The following is a 20,031-nucleotide window of genomic DNA, read 5'->3' as shown; positions in this document are numbered from 1 at the left end:
TCATCAGCTAAAAGAAAACTTTCAATGCCCCTCCAGGATGACTCAAATAAATCAAGAGGACAAGATGTCATGCCACCCACCTTGATTCCAAGTTCAATATTTTCTCCTCCATACACATCCATCCCAGGGTCCAGAAGGCCGATGTCACCGAAGAACTTCCTGTTGACCACGAATGAGCAGCCAATCATGGCGGGCGTCCTGCGGGAGAGAGGGGAGCCTTGACATCAGGGGGTCCTCGCCAGCCTTCCCAGAAGCCCTCAGCCCCCACACCCTTCATGTGGCTAACTTTTAGCTGCACAAGAACTAGGGGACCTTGGTGGCTAGGGACATTGTGTCTCCTGCGTAGGTAGGGTGAGGACTGGGTCTGCACACTGGGCAGTGGCTGTCACTGCACTCTGGGGACAGCAGGCAGGGCAAGGTGCACATGCTCTCTGCCCCAGGAAGGAGAAGAGACCTGGGAAGCTGGGAGTGGGAGTGTCAGAGAGGGAAAGGCAAAAGATCCAGCCTCCATTCCTTCCATCCCTTCCTTCCTCCCTCCTTCCTTCCTTCTTTCCTCCATTCCTTCCCTCCCTCCCTCCCTCCCTCTTCCTTTCTTTCTGAATAGGACCCCGCTAGCTCAGGAAATAAGAGCCAGAACTGGCTGATGAGACTGCATCAAGCTGAACTCTGTACACAGTAGAGGAAACAATGACCAGAGTGAAGAGACGGAGTGTCTGTGCACCGTCCTACAATCACCTCCACATGGGGACTAGGGGCTGCTCTAAGTCACAGGGCAGAGCTCAGGACCTGCCCCATGTCACTTCTCGATCTCATCCTTATGTGCTTCATGAGAAGCTTTGTAAAAGAGAAGGCAAACCACCCACAGGGCCAGAAATATCTTAGAGACGCCTGTAACCCCAGCTACTCAGGATGCAGAGATCACAGTTCAAGGCCAGCCAGGGTAAAAAGTTGGCAGGACCCCCATCTGAAATAGCAGATGGTACGCGTCTGTCACTCCCACCCTGCAGGAAGCATGGGTAGGAGGACTGGACATTAATGTGAGACCCTTTTGAAAAAATACCTAAAGTAAAACAGGGCTGAGGAGTGGCTCAAAGTGGTAGAGCCTTTGCCTAGCAAGCATGAGGCCCTGAGTTCAAACCCCAGTGCTACCAGAGGAGGGAGAAGGGGGGAGGAGGAGGAGGAGGAGGAGGACAAGGACGAGGAGAGAAAAAGAGAGTGAGAGAGAGAGAGAGAGAGAGAGAGAGAGAGAGAGAGAGAGAGAGAGAGAAACCCCACCCACCTCTCCAGGAAACTCAGGTGGAGTTCTCTTGCACTGAAATTACAGAACAGACCACAGCCCCAGACCTTCATCTGATCATTCCGATTTCTACTGTGACTTTGACCTTGGTGTGTCGAGGCAGCCAAGAGGCTCCAAGAGGCTCCTGGAAACACATGATATTCAAAGCTGAAACCTGGTGCTGCCACTGAAAGCTAATTTTTTTTTTGGCACTACTTGGATTTGAAGTCAGAGCGTCACACTTGCTAGGCAGGTGCTCTACCACTTGAGCCACACCACCAGCCCTGCTTTGTGAAGGGTTTTTTCAAGATAGGATCTCAGGAAATATTTGCCCAGACTGGCTTTGAACTGTGATCCTCCTGATCTCTGCCTCCTGAGAAGCTGGGATTACAGGCGTGAGCCACCGGCACCTGGCTGGAAGGTCATTTGAACAACTTATTTTTATTAGCACAAATTAGTTGTATAAAGTGAGAGGTTTTGTTGTGATATTTCTGTACACATCCCCTCCCCCAACCCCTACTCTTTATTTTTTAACTTTCTCACAGTTTTTTTCTTTTAATGGGTGAAAACTGTAATTGTGTGCAATTAATGATAAGCCCTAGAGCCTGGCTAAGTCCCTACAGAGCACCCTGTGTGGGTTATTACATAAGAGAAGATGACAGGGCCCAGGGGACGGATCAGGAGCCCGGTGACTCTGTGCCTTGGTCCTCTTTCTGTGAGTCCTCCCAGTCTCCTGCCATCATGCCCGTGTGTACAGAACGCCGCCCTGCTGCTTGACTATACCAGAGATTCCAGTGGCTTCCCTGTGGGTCACTTCCTCACAGTCCCTGTCCCCTCGTAGAGAAGCGAGCACCATCTGAGCCCACCCTCCGGTCTCAAGTAACCAGGCCAGACATGGACACAAATCTCAGACTAGGTCAGGTTGCTCCTGGCACTTGGAATGAACGCTGTGAGGGAGCTGGGACCACCATCTTGGAGCCTGAGCAGAGGGCACAGTGGAGATGATGTGAGACCACACAGGGAGTGGCGCCTGGTGACCTTGGCTCCCGATCTGTGAACCAGCAGCCTGGCTCTACTCTGTCCCCAGGTCAGAGGACAGTTGTCCCCTGTGTCTGTGAGGTCAGTCCTATGACTTAAAAATGTCAGATAAGTTTCTGTCCCTTGGAACCAAATAGTGACAATGAAACAGGCTAGCCACCACTGCTTAGGATTCTGCTCCCCCCAGCTGTATCACACAACCACAGGAGGAAGGTGGCAGGGAGAATTCATTCTGGTAGAGCTACAGCTAGGGCAGGATCCACCCGAAACACAGAGCACGTTAGTGACACTTCTGCTTGGAGCGGTGTGGAATACCAGGGGCAGTCTGGGGCCTGAAGAGAGAGAAGGAGGGACCCTGTTTTCTAGACAGCAATTGTGAGCACATCAAGACATCCTGATAATTGGGCCAGGCATGGTGGTTCATGCCTGTAATCCCAGCTACTCAGGAGATGGAGATGGGGAAGATTATAGGATAGACGTCAAAGGCCAGTCTGGACAAAAACTTGAGACACTGTCTGAAAATAACTAAAGCAAAATGTGCTGGGGTGTCTCTAAGAGTGGAGTACCTGCCTTGCAAGTTCAACGCCCTGAGTTTAAACCCCAGTACGGCCAAAAAAACCCCCTCCAAAACTGGTAATTTAGAACAACCTCCCCAAAAGCCTTTGCTTAGAACCCAGAGTGAGCACGCATGAACACCCTGCTCCAAAGGTAAACAGGGGAGGGTCAGTCAACAAATGTTCTCCAAAGGATGGCCGTAAGTTCAGCCCCTTCCAGGATAAAACTGTTTCCCAGACACTGGTCTAGGTCCACCTGTGTCAGCATCACCCCCATAACTCCTTAGAAAACCCAAGTTCCCAGCTCTAGCGCAGATGGAGGCATGTCATTTACACGGCCTCGAGGACTGGGTTGACAGTGGCAGGACCACCCTGTGGTCCCCCTGCCTGTCAGGGTCTGCCCTAGAGCACAGAAGTCACTTCTGTGACCTCTCCTTGTACTTCCTTCCTGGCGCGGCCCAGGGCAGCCCTGACTGAGTGCTGCTGAATCAGTGAAGGGGTTGACAGGTCAGGGTGGCCATCCCTGTGGGATGACAGCGGGGTTCTAGCTAGGGATGGGGAGGAGGGAGGAGGGAGGAGGGAAGGGGAGGAAGAGGGAGGGGAGGGGAGGGGAGGGGAGGGGAGGCCTCTACTTCCTTCCAGTTCTCTCTCAAGCACTCTTCAGGGGACACCCTTTGCCTTGGCAGCCTGGCGTGGTAATGTGATCTGGTGTGATCTGGCGATGTTTTCGGCTCTGGGTGGTAAGGGAGATCTCACAGGTGACTTGCCCTGGGCCACCCCCTTGCTGACAGCCACCGTGTTGAGCTCCTTGGTCTGGGTTCTGTATGCGAAATCCTACAGTTTTGCACATTGGAATTCCCTCCTCATAGAAATGAGGCTGGGGCAGGACAGCCATCCAGGCCATTGCCAGGGTCCATCCAGGAGTGACCACAGCAGGTCAGGCCTCTGTATCCTGGGCAGGCCACAAAACAAAAAGACAAGGGCAAGGAGACTGGTGACTTGTGAAAAGGTCCCCTAAGGCCTATGACTGCAACCTTCCATCGTGCCAGAGAGCCTGACGGTGACTGTGGGAAAGACAGGCTGGAAGGAGCACCAACGTAAGCCCCAGGACACATAGGTAGGTGATCCCATAGCCTCCTACCTATGCATCTTGTATAGCTAGAATTACAGATGTACACCACCATGCTCGACTTATTTGTTGAGATGGGGTATTGCTAACTTTTTGCTTAGGCTTGCCTAGAACTATGATCCTCCCCGTCTCCCCCATCCCCCTGCCTCGAATCAGATATAGAAATTCAGAGTCCTGCAAACACCAGGCTCCCCACAGTGCTGGGAGCAAAGGAGGCAGCTCGTGACCGACTGGGGACCTGTCATCCCAGCACTGGGGAGGCTGAGGCAGGAGGACCGTGAGTTCCAGGCAGCCTGGGTTACTCTCAGAGCAATCCTGCCTCAAAAGCCAAACTAAACCAAACTGACAAAATCCACATCCTCAGCCTGGGAGAAGCAGATCCCCAGCTGGAGGCCACCACCCTGCCCCGCCCCGCTGTGGGACCTGCCATCCCTGGGGGCGGGCCAGCCAGCCTCATTCTTGCATCAGTGATTCCCATTTCCTTTCCAGGCATCATTGCCACCTGCCCAGCCATGCAAGCCACAGCCTGTGGCACTTCGGGGCTGATGGCATCCTAGAACATGTGTCACAGACTCGTTCTTCAAACTCCATTGTGAGTGCCACGGTTAACACAAACATTTCAATTCCAAACCATTCGGAAATGATAATCATATTAAATGATCTGCCAAAGTCCTAATTGCTCCATTACAGAGGAGGCGAAGACAGATTAAAAGTAATCACTTTAATTGTTGCTGTCACACAAAATATATGCCACACGCACAACAGTTCCAGCTGAGGGAGTCGAGGGAAGGCTTGGGAGTTGGTGGGGAGGGGGTGGCAGCCCAGGAATTCTGCAGAGATGAGGTGCAATGCTTTCTCAATTTCCTCTTTTTTCTTTCTAATTTTGCTTTTTTGGGGGTCAGTGTTAGAGTCTGAACTCAGGGCCTTTGCACTTGCTAGGCAGGCGCTCTGCCTCTTGAGCCACTCCCTCAGTCCTTTTCGCTTTAGCTGTTGTTCTGGTAGGGGATCCCATTTTTTTGGCCCAGATTATCTGAGACCCTGATACTCCTACCTACACCTCCTGCATAGCTGGGATCACAAGTGTGCACCACCATGCTCTGCTTATTTGTTGAGATGGGGTCTCCATTTCTTTCCCTCCCCAGGGCTAGCTTCAAACTGTGATCCTTCCTGATCTCTGCCTCTGGAGTAGCTGGGATTACAGGTGTGAGCTACTGTGCTTGGTTCTTTAGTTTTTTCAATTATTAAGCTCTTCCCCTTTTCATAGGTGACAATGGCCTGTTGGTGTTTGTCCCTCCTCCAAACCCTTCATTGGCTCCCTGTCTCCTTCTACGTGAAGTGGAAGGTCTTCCTTGACTTCACTGGCTTTCTCAGCCATGAGCCTACATGCTCTGTGGCCAGACAACACTGGACTGCTGATGGTTCTGCAATACGTCCCAATGCATGCCATGTGCTTCCTTTTTCTAAAACACCCTCCAGGAGAACCTCGCCATCTACCAAATGCTATCTGTCCTTCAAAGCAAATTTCTTTTTGAAAAAAAAAAAAATTCACGTTACAACACTAAATACAAACTCCTCACAGAAAATGGACCTCAGCCAGAAGAAGAATCAAAAACTCACAGACGCTCTCTGACGGTATGCCCTCAACTCTCAACTTTCTGGCAGCCCTCCCCTATCCCCTATCATCCCTGCTCACTTCCTCAAGTCCCCCAAATCCACCCACCCCTCCGTCCTATGGGCACTCCAGTCTGCTGGCCTTACCGCCTCCACAGGGGACTCCCTGGCTTACAGCCATGACGGGAGTTGTAATGGCGCCATGGCAGCCCTGTCTCACTTGTGGCTTTCAGTTGGTAAAACCCCGATCGTGGTGAACTGGACAGCCTGCTGACTCCACGCCCAACCGCTGCAGCCCGACAAGGCTAGGGAAACCTGTAACCGCGTGGGTCACGCCCACTTGTGGCCCTCTTGTGACCATACTCTGAGCTCCGAGCTCCCCCGTCTCACTCTTGTGGGCTCCCACTCCTTCCTCTCCTCCTTCAACCTCCCATGCTGCTTCCTACTTCCCTAAGGAAAAAGGTCACCAAAGAGAACATCCCTGCTCCACCATGAAGACCCCCTTCCTAGTTTCTGTACCTAGTTTTTCTCCACGCTGCTCCTGGCTGATCCCAGCCCTCCACCAAGCAGAAGAGCCTGTCCCCTCTTGTGAGACACGGGCCTCACTCCAGCACCCCTCCCCAAGCCCTGTCCCCATCAGCTTCCATCCCTGCCCCCTCTACTCTTTCTTTGCTCCTGCTTATAGTCAGGATCCTTTAGCAGTACCAGGATTTGAACTCAGGGCCTCACGTTTGCCAGGCAGGCACCCTACCACTGGAGCCATGCCTACAGTCAGGCTCCTGTAAAGAGCTGTCTACACCTGGTACCTCCAAGCTTCCAACCCCTCCTTCTCCTTGTTGTAACTGAATCTGTCAAGGTCAAAGGTGGTGTGACCCTCTAAATACAGTAGTCACCTCTTGGTCCTCATCGTGTGTGCCCTCCAAGCCAAGTGACACCTCCATACCTTCCCTGTCCTTGTATGCAGGGGCTCCGTTCGGCATCCAGGACAACATACACGCCTGGGTCCTCTGCTCACTCCATTCAGTTTTCTCTGTCAAGGTTAGACGGACCCAGGGCTCCTTGGACCTCCTCTCATCTCCAGCCACACCCACTCCCTGGGGACCTTGTGCACGGTCATGACTCTCAGAGACATACGCCATTAGCTTCCAAACCGACTCCACTCCATCCTTGGTGGAAAGGGAGGAGGAGCTGGAAATGGGGCTCCTGGCCTGTGGTTAGGTGACATACTGTCTTCAGAAAAGAGGGGCCTGTTGGGAAGTACTTCCGTTGGCCCCCACCCCCTGTTCAGGGATATGTTCCTTCATGCCTGCCTGCCTGCCTAGTGCTGTGTGGCCTGTGGGTGTGGTGGCTGTCCCTTGCTTTGTCTGATCACCTTTGATTTCCTACCACTCTCCCAGATCCCAGCCACCTCTGGTCTATGTTCTATGGCAACCAGGTCTCCAAATTCATGCCCGACTGATGGTTTTTTGTGGTACTGGGGTTTGAACTCAGGGCCTACACCTTGAGCCACTCCACCAGCCCTTTTTTTTTGGGATGGGTTTTCTCAAGAGGGTCTCTCAAACTATTTGCCTGGACTGCCCTTGAACAGTGATCCTCCTGATCTCTGCCTCCTGAGTAGAGAGCAGAGCACGAGCCCCTGGCACCAGGCCCAACTGATGGTTCTAGACACAGGGGTCAACCCATTTTCTCTTTGCATGGTTCTGGCTGGCCTGCCTCATTGGGCCTTAATGCTCTTCCCTGAACTCAATCTCAAACACCTGCAACTGGCATTGGTCTGAGCTCTGTTGCTTTCAGCCAACATCCAGGAGCTTTCTCACTCTATCCCCGTCGGCAGGCAACGCACACCGAACGCACACGTCCCTGGAGCTGTCTTCATAGGGATTCCTGCAAGTCTTTCTTTCCCTGTGTCATCAGCACTGTGATTTTTGGCAGTAGTCACCCTCTGTGCCCATGGGTTTAGCAATCGTGGATTCAACCAACTGTAGACTGAAAATATTCACACACACACACACACACACAAAGCCTCTGTACTGAACACGGCCAGACTTTTCTTGTCTTTATTCCCTAAGCATCCCAGTGCACTACCGTTTACCTAGCATTTACACTGGATTAGGTACGAGAGTCATTCACAGACGATTTCAGTACACAGGAGGACATGCGTGGCTTCTATGTAAACACTGTCGCTTTACATCCGTGGATTTCGGTAACTGTGGGAGGTCCCCCATCTGATCATCCACAGATACAGACGGACAACAGTACTATCAGTTTCTCTGGCAATAGTTAGCTTGGTTAATACAAAGTCACTTATTTCTGGCAATTTGTGATAGCATTATAATTTTTTTTTCAGTACTGGGATTTGAACTCAGGGCCTTCACCTTGAGCCACTCCACCAGCCCTATTTTTTGTGAAGGGTTTTTCAAGATAGGGTCTCACAAACTATTTGCCTGGGCTGGCTTTGAACCGTGGTCCCTCCTGATCTGTGTATCCTGAGTAGCTGGGATTACAGGACACAATTTCTTAATAAAGAAAGTGTCTGATGTGGATGTGAGCTGTCTTCAGTTACACAGACACTGGACTGCAAAGGTGACCGAGAGGCAGAGCAGAGGAGAGAGGAGAACCAGGGATGGGGGGAGAAAGTCACTCAGGCCAACAATGTCCTCCTTTGGCAGTCTCAAAGTGCCTGGCACACATTAAGGACAATTTGTGGAGTTCCCGATTCTCAGAGCATCTCTACTTGGCAGGTATGATTAGCTCCTGTTTTCTGGCTGATGAAACAGGCTCGGAGACAGTGTTGGCAGTCTTTTTTCACTACAGCAGACACCTGGGATGATCCACTTGCAAAGAGAAACATCCGTGTCATGATTTGAAAGGTGGAGGCTTTCAGGCCTCTGATGCTGGTATCAGAAGGGCAATGGTAGGCCGTATGTGACCCAGTAAAATTGCTCATCTCCTGGCCAGAGAACGGAACGAGAGAAAGAGGAAGGAAGTGCGGGCCACGGTCCCCTTTGAGGCCACGCCCCTTTGAAGCCACGCCCACTTTGAGGCCACGCCCCCAATGACCTACCGGCCTTGTGCTAGGCCCTGCCTCGCTAGGGTCCTTCCCCTCCCAATAGCACCTCCCGCATGGGCCTCTGGAGGACACTGAAGACCCAGAGAGCTGCTGGAGTGGCTCAAGTGGTAAGAGCACCTGCCTAGCATGCATGAGGCCCTGAGTTCAAACCCCAGTTGCCACTGTGAAATAATAATAAAACTTTAAGACCCAAAGAATAGCAGAGGCAAAGTGAACTGGCCACGCTCAGATGTGCACAAGCAAGCAAGGAGCCAGCAGCAGCCCTGTGGTGTCCTTTCACACCCCTCCTAGGTTCCCCCAATGCCTCATACCACCAAATCAGCTAAAGCTGGCACCAGCTAAGAGCCCTCGCACTGGGGTGGACTAAGAGGTCCCGCTGTGAAGATTTCTGGGAAATTGCACCTGCTGAACACTAAAAATAAAGTCTGGAGTTGGCTGGCTTTGTGTAGAAATCTCCACTGGCACAGTACAGCAATTTAATACTCAGGCTTCCATTTGCCTCTGCTATACATGGAAAGACCAAAAGGGCAGTGCCCCTTCCTTTTAAAAAATCAAACGCTGTAGCCAGCACACGAATATCTCACTAGCAAATCGGTCCCAGAGGCCGGCCTTTTGCAGTTGCTGTGGGATAATTTACCCCAAACCCACAACTTCCTGCAGAAGGGGAAGCGAACCGAACCGTGGGGTATTAAGAGCCTCTCCTTGTGAGGATAAAGGAAATGCTCGAATCTCTGAAGTGTGATTTTTCACAGATGCAAAAAAAACACCAGTGAGGATGGAAGTTGCCAGTTCCAAATGGGTTTCCTTGCCTGACTGATTCTGCCTGGTTTTATGGAAACAAAGACCACATCGAAATCTCTCTAGAAAGATGTTCTTATGAGCGATTGCTGTTTGCCAATCATGTTTTATTTAGGCTTTGAGAAGCTGATTTGCAAATAATCCTTTGAGGGATATTTTTGCGTGTTTCTTAAGAAGTTAAGCCATCACTGGCCGTCTACACTTCTTACATATTTATACAGACATATTTTTTTTAGGTGTCTGGTTAGTTATCTTGTGAGATGAGACATGCCTGGGTGAATTTTTTGGGAAAAAAGAGGAGAGATTTAGACTAGACTCCAGTAAAGTACAACACCTGATTTTGTCTGACTAGTTATGAAGTGTGCTTTCTAATGAAAATTTTAACTGATTTCTTGATGGGAACACTAACTTTGAATGTCAATGAAGCAAAATGTTTTCCTTTCCAACAAAAATTCAATTATTGGACTGGCTGAGTGGCTCAAGTGGTAGAGAGCCTGCCTAACAAACGTGAGGCCCTGAGTTCAAACCCCAGTACTGCAAAAAAAAAAAAAAATTGAATTAGCAGATCTGGATTGTAAAAAATTATAGTCATGATTTTGGATTTTTTTCAATAAAACACTTCTGCTGTTGTTTATCAGTGCCTATATGATTTCCTCAACTTTGCTTTTGGGCTCCTACAGCCTAAAGTATTTACTGTCTGTGTCACCTTCTCCTCAGAGATGGTGATGGAACCCAGGGCCTTTGCAAATGCTGGTCCCATGTAACACCTTCCCAGCTCACATGTGGCCCTTTGCAGAAAAGTTTGGCCAATCTGTTGCAGACCATGAAAGCCTGGAGAGTTGAGGTAGAACAGTATGGTACCAGGTGACCTGCAGGAAGGTAACTTTGACAAAGACAGATAGGTGAGAAATTCAAGCAGACAGGAAGAGTTAGAGGATATATCAGTCCTTCTCATCTGTATAAAGGGTCAATAATCCCCTTCCAACTTCAGGGACAAGGTAAGAACACCTCTGAAAAAACCCTTGGGTTGTACATGTGGAGATGGGTCCAGGCTACAAACATGGTGTTCTATAAAGAAAGGAAGCAGATTGAGACTTGTGCATCAAAGAGAATTTCTCTGACATGGTTCTAGAAATACCACATTTATGTAAGCAGTACAGGATAAAACCAAATTTAAAAAGAAAGTACTTGAGAATAAGAAGACACAGAATAAGATGACATGGTGCCAAAGGTAAGCTCAACATACAAAATTCTGGCGTGGACTTTTCGTGTATTTGATAAAGGTGGACCACAGTTATGGGGTTGGGATAGGAGGTGCTCTTCCCCAAAGGCTCCTGTGTTGAAGGAGCTCCAGCAAGTGGCGCTATTGAGAGGTGCTTGGACCAATAGGGCGCTGACTTCAGTGGATTAAGCCATTGACAGCTCATAACTGAGTGGGTTATGGGGTGCGGATGGAGGAAGCAGGTCACTGGAAGTGTGGCTTTGAAGGATATATCTTGTCTCTTGACACTTCCTCTCTGCTTCCTGGCTGCCACAAGGTCAGCTGCCTCCTCTGCCACACCCTCCTGCCGCCATGTTGTTCTGCCCATGTTGACAGGCCCATTGCAATGGAGTCAACCAACCAGTGGCTGAAACCATGAGTCAAAATAAAGACCTCCTTCTTTAAGTTGTTTGTCTCAGGTATTTTGTCACAGTAATGAAAAGTGACTAATCCCATCACAAATTCATTCTAAGCCTTCCCCTACCATGGCAAATATAGTCACTGAATTGATCCACAGCACCAAACAGACTTCATACAGAGAAGAGGACCAAGAGAAACTTCTCTGACTCAGTGCACAGTCTCCTCACAACACCTCCGCATCGAATATCAGCTCTACACATCTGAAAACACTGTTCAACACTGGCCCACCACTTACCCAAGGACAATGAGATGAGAGCGTTTGCTTTCAGGGTTCAGATAAGGTCTAAGAAGATCAGAGCTCTCTGATGGCCTTGTTTATCTATGGGCTATATTACTAGTGAACTAGTTTTAAGAGAATAAAATAGAACAGGACCGTACTTGATAACGCATGCCTGTAATCCTGGCTACTTGGGAGGCAGAGGTAGGAGGACTGCAGTTTAAGGCAAAGTTAGCATGAGACCTTCTCTGAAAGTAAGCTAAAAGCAAAATGCCTGGGGCCATGTCTCCAGTGGTGCAGTACTTTTATACTAAGCTCAAGACCTTGAGTTCAAGCCTTACTACTGCATTAAAAAAATAATAATTTATTTTGAGTCACACGACTGAGATTTTTTCTCTCCCAGATTTGCCGTGCTGTTCAGAGGTGCCCATGGCCTTGAGCTGCTGAAGACTGTCAGAGCTGGGACGAAGAGAAGCGGAGGGCTGCTCATTGTTGTGACTATAAAGCTGACACTTGAAGCCAACTATTGGAATGACAGCCTCAAGGCCAGGACTTCAAGCAGATGAACCAGGCACCAGACAAAGAAAAGTACTTTCCAGATTCCATTGGCTTTATTTGATTTTATTTATTGTGAGGCAGAGTCTCACTGTGCAGCCCAGGGTGGCCCTGAACTTGAAATCCTTCTGTCTCACCTTCCAAATGCTGAAATTATAGGTGTACTCCATGAAGCCCAGTTCAAAAGATTGGTCACCAGATGAAGCCTCAGGATGGAGGTTATCACCACCTGCTGGCCTCAGTGTTGGTTCATCTTAGAATCACCTGGGAAGCATGGAAAAATCACCTGCGCCCAGGTTCACTGTCAGATTCTTTGATTTGATTAGTCTACATTCAAATGTGCGAAATACGACCTCGGCTGAGAACCAGCTATGTGGAATGTTCCAGCCCCAGTGGGAGGCTAATTCTTTCTGGGTTAGGAGTAAAGGAGACAGACAGTAAGGGAAGGTGTTTTAGCCAAGCCCCGCTGCTCAGGCTGGAATGCAGAGAGATTGGGCAGAGAGCCTGCAAATAACTCTTGGGGACAGAAGGTAAAAGGGCAGGGAGCAAGGCACCCCAGCACTGTGGGGTAGAATGAACATCTCGCCCCAGGAAGAGGAGACAAATGACAAAGTGATGTTTAAGCACAGAGAGACTTTAACTAATGTTCCCAGTGCCCCAGACCTGAGAGTAGTGTTCTGGGCCTGCAAAACCAAACCAAAACAAAAACAGAAGTTCCTGTGTACCCCAGGAGAAGAGGAAGGGGAAAAAAACCCCAAAAAGACATCTCACAAGAAGAGTCAGAGGACAAGAGGGTGTGGACAGGTGCCTGGAGTTCAGAACCACAGAGCTGGCTGTGAATACACAGGGGACAGAACTCTCAGGATCTCGAGGTGTGTGACAAGCTGGCAGAAGCGAGGAGGGTCCCAAAGGAGAGACTGCAACCTGGACACCTCTCTCACCCATGCTGTAAGGCAGTGTCAGTCCTCAAGGGATCCAAAATAATGTAACAGACACTTCCACTGTTTTGCTGAAAAGCACTGACTCCTTACTGGGGCCTATGAATTAGGAAAAGCTTGACATCCCTGCCGCCATTTTGTATCTGTGGTTGCTCTGAGCCCTTCACCTTGGAATCCAGGAAGAACAGGACTGATGGGTGACATGTTCACAAGGAGAGATGGAGGAAACTGTCCCTAAGGAAGGGAACAGCAGAGACCTGCAGGACAGACCACCCACCTGGACATGATGACATCCTTATCCTGACCAGACTGCTCCCCTCAAGTGATGACAGGGAAAACAACTTCACCAGAAATCTCACCCCCCCCACAACAAAAAAATCAGTTCTGAGATAATGACCAACCAGGCCAGAATTTGACGGAACCCTTTAACAATTGTGCACACCTTTCACTCCTTTTTCTTTTTTGCGGTACCATGGTTAAACTCAGAGCCTACACCTTGAGCTACTCCACCAGCCCTTTCTTGATGATGGGTTATTTTCGAGATAGGGTTTCATGAACTATTTTCCCAGGCGGCCTTGAACCACCATCCTCCTGCTCTCTGCCTCCCAAGTAGCAAGGATTACAGGTGTGAGCCACAGCCCCCAGTCACACTCATACCTTTCACTCCTTATCCCAAATTCCTTCTCTATTGAAAACTAAAGCTGAGATGACTGAGGTGTTTACTTTGCCTCCTCCAGTGGTTGTCCAGGCTGTGTGACAAACCTCCTTTCTCTGCCATCACCATCCTTTTTCTTGGGTGTGTTGGGGCCAGTGGCTGGACCTGGCACGGAGAACCTCTGGCGTTGGGCCTGTGGCCTAGAACTGTGCTTTCAGTGGGAGGTGGGGGAGAGAGAACCGTCATCCGGGAAAAGCCGTGTGCACACAGAAGAGTATGTTTAAATTCTAATTTAACAAAGAAATTGTCCTGAATGCGATGGAGTTCTCAATCGGAAGAAATTGTTTTACCTTGAAACAAAAAGATCAGATTTCTTTCCCATCATCAGAGAAAATGAGGGCTAGAGAGGAAGTGGAATTCAAATCTGGAGAAATAAGTCACTGCTTTTTATGTCTCACTTGGGACTAAAATTGAAAGTGTACAGCAGGATTTTAATACACATGAAGAGTGGACTCCAAGACACACAGAAAACCAGGAGGTAGAAAGAACACAGGATTCGCAGAGAAAAAAACCCCAAAACACAGGTTGGGGACCTAAGAGCACCTGCTTAGCATGCATGAGACCCTGCGTTCAATTCCCAGTACTAAAAAGGGAAAAGAAAAACAAGTTTTCCAGGCAGGAACGTGGCGATCTGTTTCCTGAATCTTCAAAATATGCACGTCTTAGACATAGAAATTCTACTCCTAGGAAATTATCCTAAAGAATAAGAATGATTTCTGCCTCTGAGAATGTAAGATTATGTAATTTTGGGCCAATTCCACAGCTGAAAAAAAAACCTAAGGAAATCATTGTTTTAATCAGGATGAACAGGTAGAGGAGATTCCTGGGTTGAGATCTGGAACAAAGACACAGCAAGAAGCCCAACCCTGGGTTTGCTGTCGCCCTCAGGGTGCAGTCCCACTCAGAAGAGGAACTGTGCTGCATTCCCACCAACCTCAAAAGGTCAAGGGCAGAGAGTGTGGCTCAGTGGTAGAGACTGTGTGGTCAGCATGCACACAGCTGGGTTCTATCCCCAGCACCAGCACCAGCACCACCACCAGCGACAACAACAAAGCCAGAGTCAAAAGTTGAACTTTGCCAAGTGCTAGTGCTCATGCCTGTAATCCCAGCATCCCAGCTACTCAGAAGACAGAGATCAGAAGGATCATGGTTTGAAGTCAGCCTGGGCAAATAAAAAAACCAAAAAACCTTCACAAAAAAGGGCTGGTGGAGTGGCTCAAGGTATAGACCCTGAGTTCAAACCCCAGTACTGCTCCCCCTAAAATAAATAAATGCAAAATGTTATAATCAAAACTATAAATCTAAATTTCCATCAGTAAGAATATAAATATATTTTGTTATATCTCCATCATATGACAAAATACATGGAGCTATTAAAACATCATTTAAAAATGTTGATATATGAAAAATTTCTATGTTATGATACTTTGCGTGATCCCTTTATTTAAATATACACAGCATATGTACAATATAACAGAATATGCTGGAAATGTTGCCAATTATTCTTACACTGTAAGGTTGAGGTTATTTTTATTTCCTTCTTTAAGCTTTTTTTTTTTTCATGTTTTTAACATAGATCTGTTGACTTTTATGATTAGAAATAAATGTGCTTTTGCCTGGCTTCATTTAACAATATCACATTAGCAATTATTATTGGTTTGCTTCAAATTGGGGCAAAACTCATCATGCCAGAAGGTATTTTGTACATATCACATTCTGGTTATTCTGTTTTAAAATTATGCCAGGTTTTATGGTCTGGAACAGGCAGGGATGGTTTTATGTTTAAAAAATAGTTATTTGAGCAAGGTCAGAATACAGCAGAGGAAGTCACCTGCTTTTTCTTCTGGATACTTCTGCACAGAGTCAATCAAACTTCCCTCCAAACCTCTGCTTCTCTCCCAGAAAACACAGAATGGCAGTCTTTTCCTCAAAACTCTTTCAGGGACTGGACAAGCCCTCACCCCTCCTGGGTCTTAGACATACCAGGCTGGAGTAACAGAACACAACCCCAGGAGAAAAAAGGAAGATTCTCTTGGTGCAGTAAGACACATCAAGTCTTAGAGCGTATTACAATAAGTATATTAATGCTTTTTTTGGCAGTACTGGGGATTTGAACTCAGGGCCACACACTTGCTAGGCAGGTGCTCCACCACTTCAACCACACCCCTCCACCCCTTTTGCTTTTAGTTTGTTTTTCAGGTAGGGTCTCATGCTTTTCAATTTTGCCCAGATTGACCCTGATGCTCCTATCTCTTCCTCTTCCTGAGTAGCTGGGATTAGAGTTACGCACTATCATCCCCAGCCCTACTGAGAACTTTTCTACTGCCTCATTGATACTTCTCTCCGTCTCCTCCTCCATCCAATATAGGTCTAGAAGCCTCTGGAAATCTAAGTGCCCAGCAGGACTGATGAGTTGAGCAGACTTGTAGCACAGGAGACATTCTGGAACAGCCTTAAGACCATCTGAAGCATGAGCTGGACCACTGATGCCCTCCTGAAGATAATGTCACACAGCAGCTATGAGGGAAGCAGGGTACAGGGGTACAGAGACAGGCAAGGGGCCTCACTGTGTCCACAGCCCTCAGCTTCTCAGGAGCAATACCGTTTCTGACACAGGTCCTCTCACTGGCTTTCTGGGTGGTGAGAAGGCCAATTTGCAGATAACTGCAGGAGCTGGAAGACATGTGACTAGGCAACAGGTTACAGGAATGGGACTTTCTATGCCCTTTCCTAAATGGAATCATTTCTTCCAAAGGTAACACTCGACGGACGACGACCCAGGACACCAGTTCTAAGCGAACACCTGTAGATTCAGCTTTACAATAGCATCTGATACCTCAAATGCTTTCTCTCTGGAGGAGTGGCTCAAGTGGTAGAGCACCTGCTTAGCAAGTGCAAGGCCCTGAGTTCAAATCCCAATGCTGCAAAAAAAAAAAGAGACAATGCTTTCTCTCAGACACCCCTAAAGGCAAATGGGAAGACAGCATTTCTTCTGAAGGTCACCCCCTAGGTCAGTCGCTGAGAGTGTGTTCTTAGCACCTGCCACACATGTTCTGAAATCCTGGGGCAACCCTGAAGGCTTGTCAAGATCTAGTCCCTTCCTCCCTTTCTAACTCAAATCTTCAGCAACTAGGTCAAATGCCAGGAGCAGAGGTTGTGTGCACCTCCTGCCATGTCTAGCCACCACCTGCCACTTGTTCTCAAGTCATTATATTTTATGGAGCCAATCTTGTTGGGTCCCATCGACAAATCTTGATGACCTCCACACAGTGGCTCCCAGCCACCAGAAAGCCTACTGCCTGTGGCTCTCCTGTGGTAAGTGTGTCACTTGTTCATGTGCCCCGTGTCCCCCACCCTTGCCTCTAGAACCCAGGACTGGGGCATTGCCATCTTGCTCCTTCCCCAGTCATGAGTGGTGCACCCACAGCTTCTGGTGATGAGGGGGCTCCCACTGGTACCATGTCTCAGCTCTAGAATATTCTTCAGTCTTCAGTTCATACTGACATCCTGGGGTCTTGAAACCACTCATCAAATGGGGACCCAAAGCATAGAATAACTGTCCCTGGGGACTTTGAGAAGACAGGAGGGAATGAAATGCTAGGAGCTTTGACTCATGACATGTTGGGAGCAGTTGAGTGGTGTGGGGTGGGCTTGGCAATGAAGTCTGGGACACATCGAATTGGCCTTTGATGCAGGGCTGAGTTGTGTCTGGCAGCTCTGCTGGGCTCAGAAAATGAGGCTTCAGACGTTTTCCAGAGAGCAAGCCAGAAAATCCAAGTCCAGAGTCAGAGGCAGGTCCAGACGCAGAGGGAGGAAGCCAGAGCAGAAGTGTATACACTGTGGGTGACCACGAATTCCACAGTTTTTATCAGCCCTGGGGACCTGTCCTCATCTATCTGCCATGACTAGCCTTTGCTGCCTGCGTCATCCAATGGAGTGCTTTGCAAGCAACACTCTGATCACTAACATTTGTTGTGTGCTTGGAAAGTTGTGGTCATTTGCATACGTTATTTCACTTGGTTTTCTGCTGTGGTCTGTTGATCCCTGACCCCTGATCCCCAGCCAGCGTCATGGTACTGAGTTGGGGTCGGGGGGGCTTTGGGTGGTGATTAGGCCATGAGGGTGGAACCCTCATAAATGAATCAGGAGTCTATAAAACAGGCCCAAGGAAGCCAGTTTGCCCTCTACCCAGGGAAGGGATCGAATGTATTATCTGTGAACCACAAAGGGGGCTCGCTCACTGGACGTTGAAATCAGGGGGTATCTGATGTTGGACTTCCCAACCTGCAGAACTGTTGGAAATTTCTGTTGTTCGTAAGCCACCCAGTTGGTGCATTTTTTTATAGCAGCCTGAATGAACTAAGATATTCTCACAACCTATGACATAGGTGCTATTTGTATCCTTGATTTAAAGGTGAGGAAACTGAGTCACATATGAGCTACATCATCTTTCCAGCAATAAAGCCCACTACAGCCAAGGGCGTAACCAAGACTTGAACCCAAGCTGTCTCAAGCACAGTCCATGGAACTGTCTCACCACCTGACTTCTCCATCAATTTTCCTCACTTGGCATTTGGGGAAGGCCTGGCTTTTGTCCCAGGGAGGATCACACTACTGAGGAGCATCTGCAGAGCCTAGGACGGGAGTGGTCCTCTCTGGTCTGTGGACTCCTGTCACTTCCACTTGACAACCTCCTCGTACTTCCAGAATCCAGCCTCTTGTTCCCAGGACTGCAGATCTTCCCAGCTTTAGCATCACCCTCTTCAGGATGGCGCATCACCTCCTTCCTGTTGTCCTCTTGAGACACCAGAGCTTCTGAGGGTCACAGTTGCAAGCTGACTCCTGTGTATCAGGAGGACCATGAGATTTTAGGGGAATCCAGGGGCTCAGTATTGCAGTCAGCAATCAGGATCTCAGGTTTCTACATCTGCAGATTCACTAAACACTCACTGAAAATACTGAAAAACAACTCCATCTGTGAGGCAGGCTAATAGGGAAATTTCAGGACTCACGCATGGTTGCCCAGAGACAACCCTGACCACCCTCAGCTGGCCCAGAACCTCCATGCCCCTCCCCACTCATTGATTATTGGATGGGAATCACCTTGTTCCTCCCTTCCCATAGATTGGCATAAGTTTTAAAAGCATCTAAGAAAGAAAAGCTCGCTCTCTCTGCCAGCAGACTCCACCATGCTTCGTTTTGTATTCCCTTCCCTAACTTTTAATAAACTCCCTTTACACCCGAGTGTCCTGCCATGGATTCTTCCCGTGGGACACAAAGGATTTGGAAGTCTTCTGCTCACAGACTGCACTGGTGCCATTAACATCTGGACTGAACAGGGACAGACATTTTTCTTTCCATGGGCACAGTATTTACACCGTATTAGGAGTTATAAGCAATCTGGAGGTGATTTAAGGTACACAGGAGGATTGCATACGTTCTGTGCACACACCACATGATTTCTTATAAGGGACTTGAGTCTCTACAGATTTTGGAGTCTGTGATGGGCCCTGGAACCAACCTTTCTCCATACTAACGGCTCAGATCTAGTGGCAATCAGTGTCATGGTGTCTCCAAGGCCACCTCATGCTTGGTAGCTCACGAGGAGGACTCATGAGACTGAGCATTTGGTCACACTTGTGACTATGATTTATAACAGCGAAAGGATCTGTAAGAGGTGCTCAAACTGCTTTTGCTGAAAAGCGCTGACTGCTTACTTGACCCACGACTTAACTGCAATCACCTTGGATTCCAGAAAGGACAGGACTGATGACATCTTCATAAGGGACTGAAACTTCCCATAAGGAACAGTGGGGACTTGCAGGACAGACACCCCTCCAAATGAGGACAATGACCTGTAATGATGAGGCTGCACCTGGAGCAGGAGCGATCATCTCTTGGGAACTGATGGCTCCCTCAAGTGATGACAGTGATGACATCTCTTCTGGAACCCCTCTGGGAACCCTTGGACTGAGACAATGGTCAACCAGACCACACCTGTGACTGGGACTGTTTACCTATGCAGACCTTTGTCCCCTGCCCCCAGTTCTTTGTCTGCTTAAACCTATAGCTCATGTCTGTACCCCGAAGATGGCTGAAGATGGGCTGAGTGTAACCCTGCCTCTTCCCATGGATGTCCCGAGCCGTGTCCTAAACCTCCTTTCCCTGCCTCCACCAGGCCTCGTTATTTGGCGTTTAGGGACCGGACCTAGCATATGGAATCTCAGGAGTTTGGGCCTTGGGTCCAAACCACCGGTTTAAGCTTCAAAGAAAAACCAGCAACAGGGAGGTGCACAGGACAAAGCCCGGGAGAACCCAGGGGCACTTCCCCCTGGAGTTCCCCAGGACGTGCATGAGCCCCAATAAGGAGTTGTGGCAACATGTGAGAAGCAGCCCACTGTGAACGCTCGTGGGTTCTTGGTACCCAGGGCTGTTCTCAGGAGGGTGAT

At 48.8% G+C, this 20,031-nt stretch overlaps 1 protein-coding gene across 8 annotated transcripts in view; it reads right to left on the bottom strand.

Annotated features, from left to right (window-relative positions):
- Galnt17 (polypeptide N-acetylgalactosaminyltransferase 17) overlaps positions 1–20,031 on the bottom strand; it is a 433,611-nt gene that overhangs the window by 105,403 nt on the left and 308,177 nt on the right. For 7 of the 8 annotated variants that reach the window (XM_074075764.1, XM_074075766.1, XM_074075767.1 and 4 more), the window contains one exon: positions 81–198. In XM_074075764.1, the coding sequence (XP_073931865.1) occupies positions 81–198 (118 nt within the window). Of the gene's footprint in view, positions 1–80; positions 199–1,279; positions 1,420–20,031 lie in introns of those variants that run through there. The other variant, XM_020164522.2, reaches the window with a different exon arrangement.

This window comes from Castor canadensis, chromosome 6 (genome assembly GCF_047511655.1).
Source record: "Castor canadensis chromosome 6, mCasCan1.hap1v2, whole genome shotgun sequence".
Lineage (NCBI taxonomy): Eukaryota > Metazoa > Chordata > Mammalia > Rodentia > Castoridae > Castor > Castor canadensis.
This window is presented reverse-complemented; position numbering and strand designations above follow the sequence as displayed.